Source organism: Prionailurus bengalensis, chromosome D2 (assembly GCF_016509475.1).
Source record: "Prionailurus bengalensis isolate Pbe53 chromosome D2, Fcat_Pben_1.1_paternal_pri, whole genome shotgun sequence".
Lineage (NCBI taxonomy): Eukaryota > Metazoa > Chordata > Mammalia > Carnivora > Felidae > Prionailurus > Prionailurus bengalensis.
The window spans coordinates 61,173,558-61,187,161 of NC_057351.1; the positions used below are offsets into that span (position 1 = coordinate 61,173,558).

General features: G+C 41.7%; 1 protein-coding gene and 1 long non-coding RNA gene across 2 annotated transcripts in view; both read right to left on the reverse strand.

Moving 5' to 3' along the window:
* PCGF6 (polycomb group ring finger 6) overlaps nucleotides 1-3,626 on the reverse strand; it is a 37,717-nt gene extending 34,091 nt beyond the window's left edge. The window contains exon 1 of the mRNA XM_043597422.1: nucleotides 466-3,626. Coding sequence (XP_043453357.1) covers nucleotides 466-822 — 357 coding nt within the window. The 5' untranslated portion in view covers nucleotides 823-3,626. The remainder of the gene's footprint in view (nucleotides 1-465) is intronic.
* Nucleotides 3,627-9,856: 6,230 nt separating this feature from the next.
* LOC122493210 lies at nucleotides 9,857-11,025 on the reverse strand. The gene is made up of 2 exons (XR_006299842.1): nucleotides 10,324-11,025; nucleotides 9,857-10,045 (listed from the first exon to the last, which is right to left on the reverse strand). It is a non-coding gene; the product is annotated as an uncharacterized LOC122493210 (long non-coding RNA).
* Nucleotides 11,026-13,604: the final 2,579 nt, after the last annotated feature.

A 13,604-nucleotide genomic window follows, 5' to 3' on the forward strand; every position in this document is an offset into this window, starting at 1 on the left:
GCCCTACCACATTAAACAAACAAAACAAAAAACAAAACAAAAACAACCATCCTTTTCAATTAGAGATTGGATAGGGAAGAGTGTGCCATCCTCTCAACACCCTGTAGAAGAAATGGACTGTTTCTCGTCCGACTTGCAAGTTCCTGGAAAGAGAAACACTGCACCCTACGCGCCCACCCGCCTGGCATAATTTAATAATGATTTACAGAAAGATCGAGTCGGACCCCGAGAGCCTAAGTGAGCGGCAGGAACCTCACAAAGAGTCGACAGGGGGTCGGGCGGGGAAACAAGCCCAGTCCGCGCCACATGCCTGGGCAGGTAGAGCAGGGAGGGGTGGAGGTCGACGCGAGTGCCAAGGGCTACAACGGCGAGCCGGGGACGCGCGGCCCGGCCCTCGATGGGGAGGGCGGGCTTCGTCCCGGAGGCCCCTCTGCCCCGGCGTGGTCAGGCAGGGGCTATAAATACCTCCTCCTCGTCCTCGGAGTCCGGCCGGCCTCCCTCCAGCCTCAGCGAGAAGTGGCTCATCTCTTCCTCCTCCTCCTCTTCTTCTTCCTCCAGCTCCTCATCCTCTTCCAACTCGTCGTCCTCGTCCTCGAAGCGGCCCCGCATGCGGCCCAGGCTGCGCTCTGGCTCCAACTCTGGGGGCCGGGCGCCCGAGCAGCCGGGAGCCCCCGCCTCGGGCAAAGGCGGCGGGCCCTCCTCCCCCGCTGCGGGTGCCGGGGTGAGGGCAGGCGGGGACACGGCTGGCGGGGGCGGCATGGCCGCAGCTCCCTCGGCCCTGGCGGCTCCCGCGCTGCCCGTCGCCAACGAAACCCTCTCCATGCCGGGGCTAGAGGCCGGTCGAGACGAGACCCAGTGGCTGGCTAGCGCGGGAGTACTGCCGACCTGCCTGCGCTGCCAGTGCGCAGGCGCGAGAGACCTGCAGGGCCGCTGGGAAATGTGGTTCGCTGCCCTCACCTAAACCTGGGCGTGCACTGAGCCGTTCTGCATATAGGGTGGGGCCCATGGCCGGATTTAGAAGAATCAAGTTTTCACTTTGGAAGGCTGATGCTCTCTTCACTCCTTTTTAATTTAATTTAATTTTTAAGCAGTTTGCTTTTTTAAACTGATCTCTACACCAAATGGGATTTGAACTTACAACCCTGAGATCAAGAGTCCCGTGCTCTACAGACTGAGTCACTCGGTTGTCCCTCTTCACTCCCTTTTTTAAAATGATTAAATTGTTAAGCATATGACTTCCGCTCAGATCATGATCACATGGTTCATGGGTTCAAGCCCCAGGTCAGGCTCAGTGCTGACAGTTCAGAGCCTGGAGCCTGCTTGGGATTCTGTGTCTCCCTCTCTGCTGCCCCTCCCCCACTTGTGCTCTGTATCTCAAAAATAAATTTAAAAATGTTAAAAAAAATTAAAATGACAAAATTGGTACCATTCCAGACAGCAGTATTCTGTCTGTATGGATTGATGCACAGAGCACTGAAATAGGTGCCATCATGATGTCGTATTATGAACCATAATGACCTAAGTTTGAGTGGCGATTGCGCGTTTCTTTCATCCAAGATTATTTCCATGAGGCAGTATGACATTTCTATTTTGAAATATGTAAGTTTATTTGGAGGAATTAAATCTTTTATTGCCATAGGATGGACATTTAATCACCATTTAAAGACCATCCTCGAGTCCCTATCACATAGAAGAAAGTCATTATATTTACTTCAACAAATATTTACCAAAGGTCTATTGTAGCAGGAACTGAGACCTATTCATGCACTCCTACCCCCCACCCCCCAATTTTTTTATGAAAGAGATATGGCGTTGGCGTAGTTTATCCTTGCTAACATAGTGCCAGCTAATGTCATGATGCTTGTAAGCTGGATTCAGAAAGGAGTTAAAAGCTCCTTAACGAAATAATGCTGGGGGTCGGGGGATCACACTTGAGAATGTGTCGTCACTGAGTAAAATCAATGCTAATTTGGGAGTGGTGTACATACTTCTTAGGGAACTGGTGAGGAAATCAAGTCATTATGCTTATTTGGGGAAAACTGAACCTGACTTGATGAGCACCCATTGCCCCTGGACTAGACTCTCCCTCTCCCTCTGTAGTCGCCAAAATCTGGTCAAGCCTAAGATACTGAAGTATGCAAGATTCAAAAAGTGGAAGAAAGGAAATGTCTCCTCCTATATGGAAGAGTATAAAGCCTCGAGGAAGGGGGATGGGAACTGGACTAGGATATTGAAAGAGGACGGTTGAAGAGAGATTGAAAGGGACATAGACACCTGAGATAGTCTCCTTACATGACCCTAAAACTGTAAGAGCTTCCACCTGATTACATTAGATAAAGGCATAGCTTTTCACCTTTCAACATTGTAAGACAAAATAATTACTTGTACCATGCATTTTAATCATAAAATTTTGTAGTGTGGGGTGCCTGGGTGGCTTAGTTAGTTAAGCCTCCAACTCTTGATATCAGATATAGGTCTTGCTCTCAGTGTGGTGAGTTGAAGCACCACAATGGAGTCTGCACTAGGCGCGGAGCCTACTTTATTAATATTATATTTTATGTAGAGTGTGAAATACTGAGAATCCTCAAAATTTTAAAAATGTAATCAAGAATTGCACATTTTCAAATCTGGCAAGCTAACTGAATTATGAACTTGCATTACTGCCACGGGGGGTAGCAGTTTAGTTAGTAAACAGAAATATCTGCAGGCTTTGTGGGTCCTAGGGTGTGAAAGGTAGTTTTATGTGTAATCTTGGCGAAGCTGTAGTACCCAGTGATTCAAATACTTATCTAGGTATTGCTGTGAAGGTATTTATAGATGTAATTAACATCTACAATCAGTTGACTTTAAGTAAAAGATATTATCCCATATAATCTGAACAGATCTTATCCAATCAGTTGAAACCCTTAGGGGTAAAACTGAGACTCACCTGAGGAAGAGAAATTCTTCCTGAGGACTGCAGCATTAATCCTTCCCAGGAGTTTCCAGCATGTTGGCCTGCCCTACAGATTTCAGATCTGCCTAGCAAGCCTCCAGGATTGTTTAAAGCAATTCCTTGTAATAAATCTCTTAATAAATATATGTGTCCTAGTACTTACGTTTCTCTGGTAAAACGACTAATCCATATGGTAAATGGCTTAACTATGTGATATTTATAATATGTGAGGCCTTCCAAAATGTATCTATTTCATAAAATGAGGATTTTTTGTATCTCCATTATGATCTAAGTGTGTTTCCACATCAAAGTTATATTTGGGGCACTTACCTGGGACCTTTACATTTTGACAAGGCACCAGAATTGAATCATGTCCCAGATTGAGCCAGAACTCACCCTGAATGTTAACTTGTTAAAATGGTGTAAATACAAAACAGCAGAAGTGGACCTACACAACGAGTAATTGCACTCCTTACATGATAATTAATTAGACTGACAGAGATGCTGTAGAAAAGATGAAACATCAGTACCAGAGGTTTTTTTTTTTTTGGGGGGGGGTGCTTTGATATTCAAACAGAAGAGCCTATCTAGAGGTGCCTGCCTGGCTCAGTCAGTGGAGCATACGACTCTGGATCTCGGGGTTGTGAATTCAAACCCCACACTGGGTGTGGAGCCTACTTAAAAAAACAAGAGGGGCACCTGGGTGGCTCAGTGGGTTAAGCATCTGACTCTTGATTTGGTTGCAGGTAGTAATCTGGCAGTTTGTGAGTTCGAGCCCCGTGTTGGGCTCTGTGCTGACAGTGTGGAGCCTGCTTGGGATTCTGTCTCCCTCTCTCTTTCTGTCCCTCCTCTGCTCGTGCTCTCCCTCTCAAACATAAATAAACATTAAAAAAAAAGAAAATCATATCTAAAAACCGTTATGAAAGGCTCACACATTAATTAATTAGGAGATGGCAATTGTTGCTTGATTATAAATGTTGATTGTGAAGGATAGTGGGTCTCTGGGTACAAAATCGTTATTTTTATTTATTTATGTATTTTAAAAGCTTATTTATTTTGAGAGAGAGAGACAGCATGCAACCAGGGGAGGGGCAGAGAGAGGGGGAGAGAGGATCCCAAGCAGGTTCCTGCGATGTTGGCACAGAGCTAACTGAAAGCTCAATCTCACAAACCATGAGATCATGGCCTGAGCTGAGATCAAGAGTCAGACTCTTAACTGACTAAACCACCCAGGTCCCCTTGGGTACAAACTTTTTAAAGCAGATCCATGACCAATATTGTGGGATTGGTTGGGGAATCAAGAAACCCCTAAATGTTCCTTGGGACTTGCAGTGATTTCCTGATACTCTTTGTAAATAAACAATTCACCAAAATCTTTAATTTTTAAAAGCAGATTTAAAAAAATCAGGGGCACCAGGGTGGTTCAGTTAGTTAAGCATCTGACTTCATGATCTCATAGTTCTTGAGTTGAGCCCGTGTCGGGCTCTGGCTGACAGCTCAGATCCTGGAGCCTGCTTCAGATTCTGTGTCTCCCTCTCTCTCTGCCCTTCCCCTGCTTGCACTGTGTCTCTCAAAAACAAATAAATAAACATTAAAAAATTTTGTTTTAGTAAAGGACTGGGGCGTCTCGCTGGCTCAGTTGGAAGAGCATGTGATGCTTGATCTTGGGGTCGAGCCCCATGTTGTATGTAGAGATTACTTAAATTTAAAAAATATACAAAGGATTTTATGGTATCAATATTCATTTCAAAAAAAGTATTATTAAAACAGTTTCAAATCATCAGATGAATATGTTATATAAATAATTACTGATACAACTCTGACCCAAAATATAGACTCTAATCTAGGTCTAGACTTGATTTGTAAATATTATTATTTACCCTACTTCTTGTGCTGATTTGCTAACATGGTGAGGGTTCCTGAAACTCATAGCTTTGTCTTAATTTCAAAGATCACATGGCTAATGATCTAAAATTCTGCACTGCTGCTCAAGTCCTACAGATCATGTCTTCTGATGTTATACAACAAATTGTATTTGTGAAAGAAAATCAAGCTTTAGATTCCTCTGAAAAGTCAGATTCCAAAGGTATTTAGCATCATGGTACCTTACCAAATTAAAACATGTTTTTTGTTTGTTTTTCCAAATACCCCATCTAAAACAGACTCCTTAGAGTTCCATTATAAAGGTTTGTAAGAACTATACTAAATCTAATTAAAGGCAGTGGATGAATATACTCATTTGTTGTTGTTACAAAATGTTGACTAGGTCTAGGCAAAATAATCTTTAAAGAGAAGAACATTGTTGAAGGACACACACATCCCAATTTTGAAACCTACTACAAAGCTACAATAATAAAAAATACTGTGGTACTAGCGTAATGATAGATGCGCAAATCAAATGGAATAGAACTGAGAAGGCAGAAATAAACCCTCACATTTGTAGTCAATTGGTTTTTGAGAAAGTTCCCAAAACAGCCAAAGGGGAAAGAATTTCAACAAATGGTGCTGGGATAACTGGATAGCCACATGCAAAAGAATGAGGTTGGACCCTTACCTCTTACCATATACAAAAGTTAGCTGAAATGGATGCTCGACTTGGAGCACCTGGGTGGCTCAGTTGGTTAAGCATCCAACCTTTGATCTCAGCTTAAAAAATTTTTTTTAATGTTTATTTATTTTTGAGAGACAGAGAGAGGCAGAGCATGAGCAGGGAGGGAGCAGAGAGAGAGGAAGACACAGAATCTGAAGCAGGCTCCAGGCTTTGATCTGTCAGCACAGACCTCCATACGGGGCTCAAACTCATGGACCACGAGATCATGACCTGAGCCAAAGTCGGATGCTTAACTGACTGAGCCACCCAGGCGCCCCTTGATCTCAGCTTTTTAAAGTTTATTTATTTACTTTAAAATTTTTAATGTTTACTTTTGAGAGAGAGAGCCAGGGGGGGAGAGGCAGAGAGAGAGGGAGACAGAGGATCCAAAGTGCGCTCTGCGCTGAGAGCAGAGAGTCTGATGAGGGCTTGAACTCACGAACTGCAAGATAATGACCTAAGCCAAAGTTGGATGTCCAACTGACTGAGCCACCCAGGTGCCCCTATTTATTTATTTTGAGAGAGAGAGAGAGAGAGAGAGAGAGAGAGAGAGAGAGAATGAGCTCTGTGCTCAGACATGGGGCTTGAACTCACAAGAAGTGAGATCATGACCTGAGCCAAATTCCAGATTGGGACACTTAACCAACTGAGCCACCCAGGTGCTCCATCAGCTCAGGTCCTGATTTCAGGATTGTGAGTTCAAGCCCTGTGTTGGGCTCTGTGCTGGATGTGAAGCCTACTTAAAACACATACACACAAATGGATCATGGACTTAAGTGTAAAAGCTAAAAACAGTGAGGGTACAGTAGCAAATATGAAAATGATACATTGTTTTTTTTCTTTTCAAAATTATGTTTAAAGACTTGGAAGACAAAAAAGAGGTCATAAAAATTGTACAATAGAAATAATTCCTGAATAATAATAATAATAATAATAAACCTTCATGTAAAATGACACTGAACCTAAGAAAGAAAGACTAAGTAAGATTAAGCACAGTTTTTTTCTGACATGCTTTCATGAACCCACAGATACATGTCTGGTGCACATCATTATCATGTGTTAAAGAATGTTAGATAGCCCTTTTCTACCCTTAAAAAATAAAATAATAATTAAAGAGTTTGTGTGTGTGTGTGTGTACGCTAACGAAATGTCTCCAATGATATTTCTGAGAACCAAATCTTTTAAAGTATATAAGGCAAAATTTTGTCACTTGGAGTAGGGGTATGGATATATGGATAGGTCCTAAATGTTGGTTTAGCTTAATTTAGACCAATAGACCAATTTAGACCTGCACAATAGGGCAACCCATTCTTCTTGGCTGAGACTACTATCAGGAGGGCCACTGAGGAAAGAAAAGGACTCAGCGTATGGCAAACCACTGGAAGATACTGAAACAGAGCAACAATCTCCTTAAGATCAGTTTGGGTCCACAGAGGTAGAGAGTCCTTTAGCCAACAGTTGAAAATGAACACTTTTACATATCTTGTATAAGTCATCCAAGCAACCGAGTGGGAGAGGAGCAGAGAGAGAGGGAGACATAGGATCCGAAGCAGGTTCCAGGCTCTGAACTGTCAGCACAGAGCCCAACCCAGGGCTCCAACTCAAGAACTGAGAAATCATGACCTGAGCTGAAGTCGGCACTCAACCAATGGAGCCACCCAGGCACCCTTTAAGTTCTTTAAATTTATTTTTAATTTATTTAATTATTTAACTGTGTTTGTTTGTTTTAGAGAGAGAGCAAAAGTAGGGGAAAGGGACAGAGGGAGAGAGAGAATCTCAGGCAGGCCCCATGCTCAGCATGGAGCCCGATGTGGGGCTTGATCCCACAACCCTGGGATCATGACCTAAGCACAAATCAAGAGTCAGACACTTAAACAACTGAGCCACCCAGGCTCCCCAACTGTAAAGTTCTATATAGTAAATATGTTTGGCTTTATGGGCCAGTTGAGTAGCCTCTGTTGTAGCTACTCAACTCTGTTGCTGTAGCACAGAAACAGCCATAGATAATATATAAACAAATAACTCTGATCTTGTGCCAATAAAAGTTTATTTCTAAAGAAAGACAGTGGGCTATAGTTTGCTGACCCCAACCGTAGAACAATTAATATCCTAGCATTAAGTGTGAACTACCACACCAGTCAATAGACCTGTGGAGAAGGTATAATAGGAGTCAACCGTAAGAAAATGGAGGTGGAGGGGAAGAGTTGCCTAAGCAGTGTGCGGCAAATGAATGGGAGATAAGTTGGAGACATAGGCTTCAAGTAAGCAGGAGATTTGAACCAAGGGAAACTATTTGCATATTATTATAAATGAGGTGAGAAATCACTGAGGGGTTATAGGCATGTGAAAAATTTTAAAAGTCTTTTTTTACATTTCTTTATGTTTTGAGAGACAGAGAAAGGCAGAGCATGAAGGGGGGAGGGGCAGAGAGAGAGGGAGTCACAGATTCTGAAGCAGGCTCCAGGCTCTGAACTGTCAGCACAGAGCCCAACGCAGGGGCTCGAAGTCACAAACCACAAGATCATGACCTGAGCCGAAGTTGGACTGAGCCATCCAGGTGCCCCATATTTGTCTCTGTAATTTGATGGTAGAGAGAAAGCATGTCTGTGTGGGCCTAGATGGGAAAGATGCAAAATCCTGTGTTTGGCCTCTCTGGACTCTGCCAATGAACATCTTCCTGCTGCTTTTGCTCTGCATCCTTAGCTATAATATGCTTTAGCCTTGAGAATAACCTGCAATTGAGTCTTATGAATACTTTTAGTGAATTGCCAAACTTGAGAAGATTGTGGGATTTTTTAGAAAGGCTTTCTTATTTTTAAGTAATCTCTACACCCAACATGGGCTCAAACTCTCAACCCCGAGATCAAGAGCCACATGCTCTACTGACTGAGGCAGCCAGGTGCTCCACTTGTGGGATTTCTCAAACACTTTTGAAAAAGACTCATACCTCACATCATATTCAAGATTCAGTCCCAAACCAATGAGAGAGCTCATTGGAAAATGTATAAGCTCTAAGGGAAAACATGGGTGAATCTTTCTTTAACTTAGGTGAAAGTCTATTTATGATTCAAAATCCAGATGCAATTAAATAAGTTTACATGTTTGACATCATAAAAAATACTTCTGCATGGTCCCCAAAATATAAACAGTATCAAAGATAATGGCCAAACTGGGAGAAAGTATTTGCAACACATATCTCAGATAAGGACCTAATATGCTAAACAGATGAAAAAAACTTAAAAATTAGGGGACAAAGATAAAACTTAATCCCCCAAAGTAATATAAAAACAGTGCCAAAATATGAAAAGATGTTCAGACTCTCTAATGATAAGACAAAATATAAACTAAAATACATATCAACCAATGTAGCTAAGATTACTGGGTTGTGATAATTAAGTGCTTCACTCTGTATTTCTCACTGAATACAGGTAAAAGCTTTGGACAGAATGCATGGAACAGCTATCTATTGACTCTAGAATGCAATTCGTAAGAGGCAGATTGGGGAAGGCAACCAGAACTCCAACTACAACTGAACCATCACTGCATTTCCCATTTTGTTTTTCCTCTGGTATCTCCTGGCCTGGACTCAAACACAAGCTGAAATTCAGAACTGTGCACCAGGTGTGTAAGATAGAACTCTGAGAGAAATCCTCTATCATGGTTTCAGGGGCAGGAAAGGGGACCACTGTAGGTCACAAAGAATGAGGGAAATCCAAACTTTCCTTTTTGTTTTTCCATTCTCTACCACACCAGTCCATAGGCAGGTCCATCGTGGCAATGGATGTGGGATGACAGTGGAGGCCAGGCAGGCACCTAAAACTCTGAGAGGAGAACTCTGGTCCCAAGAGCAAGGGGGCGTCCCCACTACTGTTTTCACTGTATATCCTCTTGCTTCTTGGCTCCACAGTAGTTGCATTTTCAGGGAGTACACAGCAGAGCAGAAAATTAAAGCCCACTCCCTTTTCCAGCTAGAGGACCAGAAAGAGAAGTGTTGGGGAGATTAAGGAGATCAATAAAATGGTCCTATAAAGTTGGGCTTATCCTCAAGCTGCATATACATGATCTGAGCCTAATCAATGTTACACAGGTTTTAAGAACTGAGATACAAAGTATACCACTACCCAGAAATGTTCTTAACTTGATAAAGGGCATTTATAAAAACCTCACAGTGAACATCATACTTAATAATAAAAAACTAAGTATTTTCTCCCTAAGATAAGGAATGAAGCAAGCATGTCTACTTTCCCCTAACCACTCGTATTCAACACCATATTGCAAGTCCCAGCTACTGCAATAAGACAAGAAAAATAAATAAAAGGCACACAATAAAGGACATTGGAAAGGACATAGTAAAACTATTTGTGACTTAATGAGAAATATCCATTTGGCCTCTGTGGGTCCCCCCCACCCCCAGCACATAAGGCACAAAATCTATGGAATCTCTTAAGTAATAAGTGTCTTTTTGTATGCTGAAGAGATGACTGGAGGTTGAAGACACCTGGATAGCCTCAGGATGAGGTCTGAAAAAAACCATGTGATTAGAGGGTTGGAACTTTCAGCCTGATCCCCCTGGTATGAGTTTAAACTTAGGAACCAAACAAGATGGTAAATTCACACTGGTGGCTGGTCTCCCCATCATACCCAACCTGACATGGCACCCAAATGGACACATCTGTAAAAACTGTGAAAATCCTGAGGATGTGTGTGTGTGCACATGTGTGCGTGTGAATTGGCAAATGGGGTGATGGAGCCCAGACAGTGACACTATAGACTTTCCTCCTTTTGGTGCATCTCTCACCTTTTTCCAATGCTGGGCTTCTGCCTCTCCCTCTGGGTATACATATTAGCCAAGGTAGCTTATAGCTCCACTGAAATACAAATTAATCGAGAAAAGTAATGAGATATAGCAGGTGCAACTCACATTGAAGTGAGAAACTGAAGAGTTTAGACTAGTTAAAACAGATTAAGTGCATCAGATGAAAATTTAAATAAATAATATCCCCCAAAAGAAAGGAGTTCATATTGATTACATCATGGGTTGTCTATTTGGGCACTATTGACATTTTGGGCCAGATAATTCTTTGCTGTGGTGGGATGGGGCTGTCTTGTGAATTGTGGGAAGTTTAGCAGCATCCCTGGCTTCTACAGGTTAGATGCCAGCAGCACCACCGTGAGCTGTGGCGACCAAAAACGTCTCTATATATTGCCAAATGTCCCCAGGAGGGACAAAATCTCCCAAATGGGTTAAAGCAGGATAATAAATCATGAATAACCAATTCAAAATACTATGAAAAATATAATGGTTGAAGTAAATAATTCAATAAATGGGTTATGTAGTAATATGGATCTCGGCCGAGAATGATTACACTGAAACATCAGGTAGAGGAACTTTTCTAGAAGGTATAGGAAGGGGTAAATATGAAAATGTGAAAGCAGACCTAGAAGACAGAAATAAAAGCATTGGGATGCCTGGGTGGCTCAGTCAGTTAAGTGTCCGACTCTTGGTTTCAGCTCAGGTCATGATTTCATGGTTTGTGAGTCTGAACCCCACATTGCACTCCGTGCTGACAGCCTGGAGCCTGCTTGACATTCTCTCTCCCTCTCTCTCTGCCCCTCACCTGCTCACTCTCTTGGTCTTTCTCTCAAAAATAAATAAATAAACTTTAAAGAAAATTTAAAAAAAAGAAATAAAAGTATCAATATCTGTACTATAAGAATACAAGAAGAAGGAGAAAAATAGAAAGGAGAAAATATTTGTAGATATAATGTTTCCAAATTCCCAGAATTAAAAAAAAAAATCTCAGATTGAACGAGTGCATAAAGGTCCAATCAGAATAGACATGAAAAGTCCAACCCTTGACACATGAAGAGTAAAAGAAAGAACATGGAAGAGAAAGAGAAACAACCAGAGAGAAAGAGTAGCTCTTCTGTAAAGGAACAAGATACAGATTGACACTTGACTTCTTAACACACCCCAAGAAGAGAGCAGAAGGAGAATGAGAGTAGGGATTAGAAAGGAAGGGGAGGGGTACCTGGGTGGCCCAGTTGGTTAAGCACCCAACTCTTGATTTTGGCTCTTGTCATGATCTCATGGTTCAGGAGTTTGAGCCCCGCATTGGGATTTCCCTGTTCTGGATTCTCTCCCCCTCTCTCTCTGTCCCTCCCCCCACTCACTCTCTCTAAAAATAGGCGAATAAACTTCTAAAAATTTTTTTTAAAAATTTAATTTTTAATTATTATTTAATTTTTAATAATTATTTAGTTATTTAATTATTTAATTTTTAAGTTATTTTTGAGAGCAAGTGTGAGCAGGAGAGGGGCAGAGAGAGAGAGAGAGAGAGAGAGGGATAGAGGATCCAAAGCAGGATCTGTGCTGACAGCAACAAGCCTGATGTGGGGCTTGAACTTCCAAACTGAGATCGTGACCTGAACCAAAGTCAGATGCTCAACCAACTGAGCCACCCAGGCACCTCTAGGTAAATAAAGTGTAAAAAAAAAAAAAAAAAAAAAAAGGGAAAAGAGAAACAAAAATTAAAAGTGGGCCTTGCAGTTATTCAATATACTTTACTGTGGTATAAAGTTCCAACTGAGACTTTTTGGAACTTAAGGGACAAAGCTAGGTGAAATGTAGACCCTACAGAGGGAAAAGGGGTGGCTGTACTTTTGTGAGTCCCACCCTCCGGGTTTCAGCTGTACAGATGGATCCAGTTTCCAGGATCTGATTCTCAAGACTAATGTCTGCACCAGAATGCTAATTTACTATTCGTAAGGGGGTAAAGTAACTTCCCAGGGAACAATAAACATGCCTGGGCTTGTTATTCATGGCATCCCTCACCTAAGTGCTCAATAATTTACCAATTATCAAGTTAATTAGTGAATACTGAATCAGAAAAATTAGTTGAATGATCCTAAGGAAAAGGACAAATTCTCCCCACCTCATAAGAGATTCAGGTTCTCTCTCTGTTGGTAAGTGCTGGGTAAATGCTAACCAACTCCTGCTCATCTTCCCCTCCACCCTCTCTTCCCCCATGTTCCATAATCTTACTTTAGATACGCAATTAGTTAAGCTTCATATTTCAGTCTTAATATCACCCTGAACATCATAATTGGACTTTATCAAACATTCACAGGACACCTTCTAAGGTGAAGGAAAAGTAACCAACAGCTATTTATTACATGTTAGGTATTATATATACATTATCTCATTTAATCTTTACACAACTCTGTGAGGTAGGTACAATTATTATCCCTATTTTAGAAATTGGGCAACTTGAGCTAAGTAACTTGCTCCAGGTCATTCAGCTATTAAATATCGTTGAAGGAAGCCAGTAAGACCTAAAAACCAACAACTTGAATAATTGTGCTAGATTTTCCCAACTCCCTTGGCTCACTTGTCTGCATCTAGCCCCAGAGTTGTGAGATTCAAATAAGATAAAATATGCAGCAGCGTTTTATAACCTGTGAAGCATTACAAAACGGCACATAATATTTTAAATACACGGTTAAAATACAGTTTATTTGTAACAAAAGATAACATAGCATGAATACAGAACGTACGCATTTCTCAATGACAAAATTTAGGTACTCAACTTTTGATTGAAATATATAGGGGCGCCTGGGTGGCTCTGTCGGTTAAGCTTCTGACTTTGGCTCAGGTCATGATCTCATCAGGTTCGTGGGCTCAAGCCTTTGTTGGGCTCTGTGCTGACAGCTCAGAGCCTGGAGCGGGCTTGGAATTCTGTGTCTGTCTTTCAAAAATAAACGTTAAGAAAATTGTTTTTAGGGGCACCTCGGTGGCTCAGTCCACTAAGCATCAATTCTTGATTTCGGCTTAGGTCATGATGTCACGGTTCGTGAATCTGAGCCCAGGGTCAGGCTCTGAGCTGACAGTGCAGACAGCTTGCTTGGGATTCTTTCTCTCCCTCACTCTCTACACCTCTCCTGCTTGCTGTCTCTCTCTCGCTCTTTCCCTCAAAATAAATAAATAAACTAAACCAAAATTTAAAATAACTATATATAACATACATGCTGTAAAGTTCACAAAACTTAAAGCATGTAGCTTAATTTTTACAAAAGTAA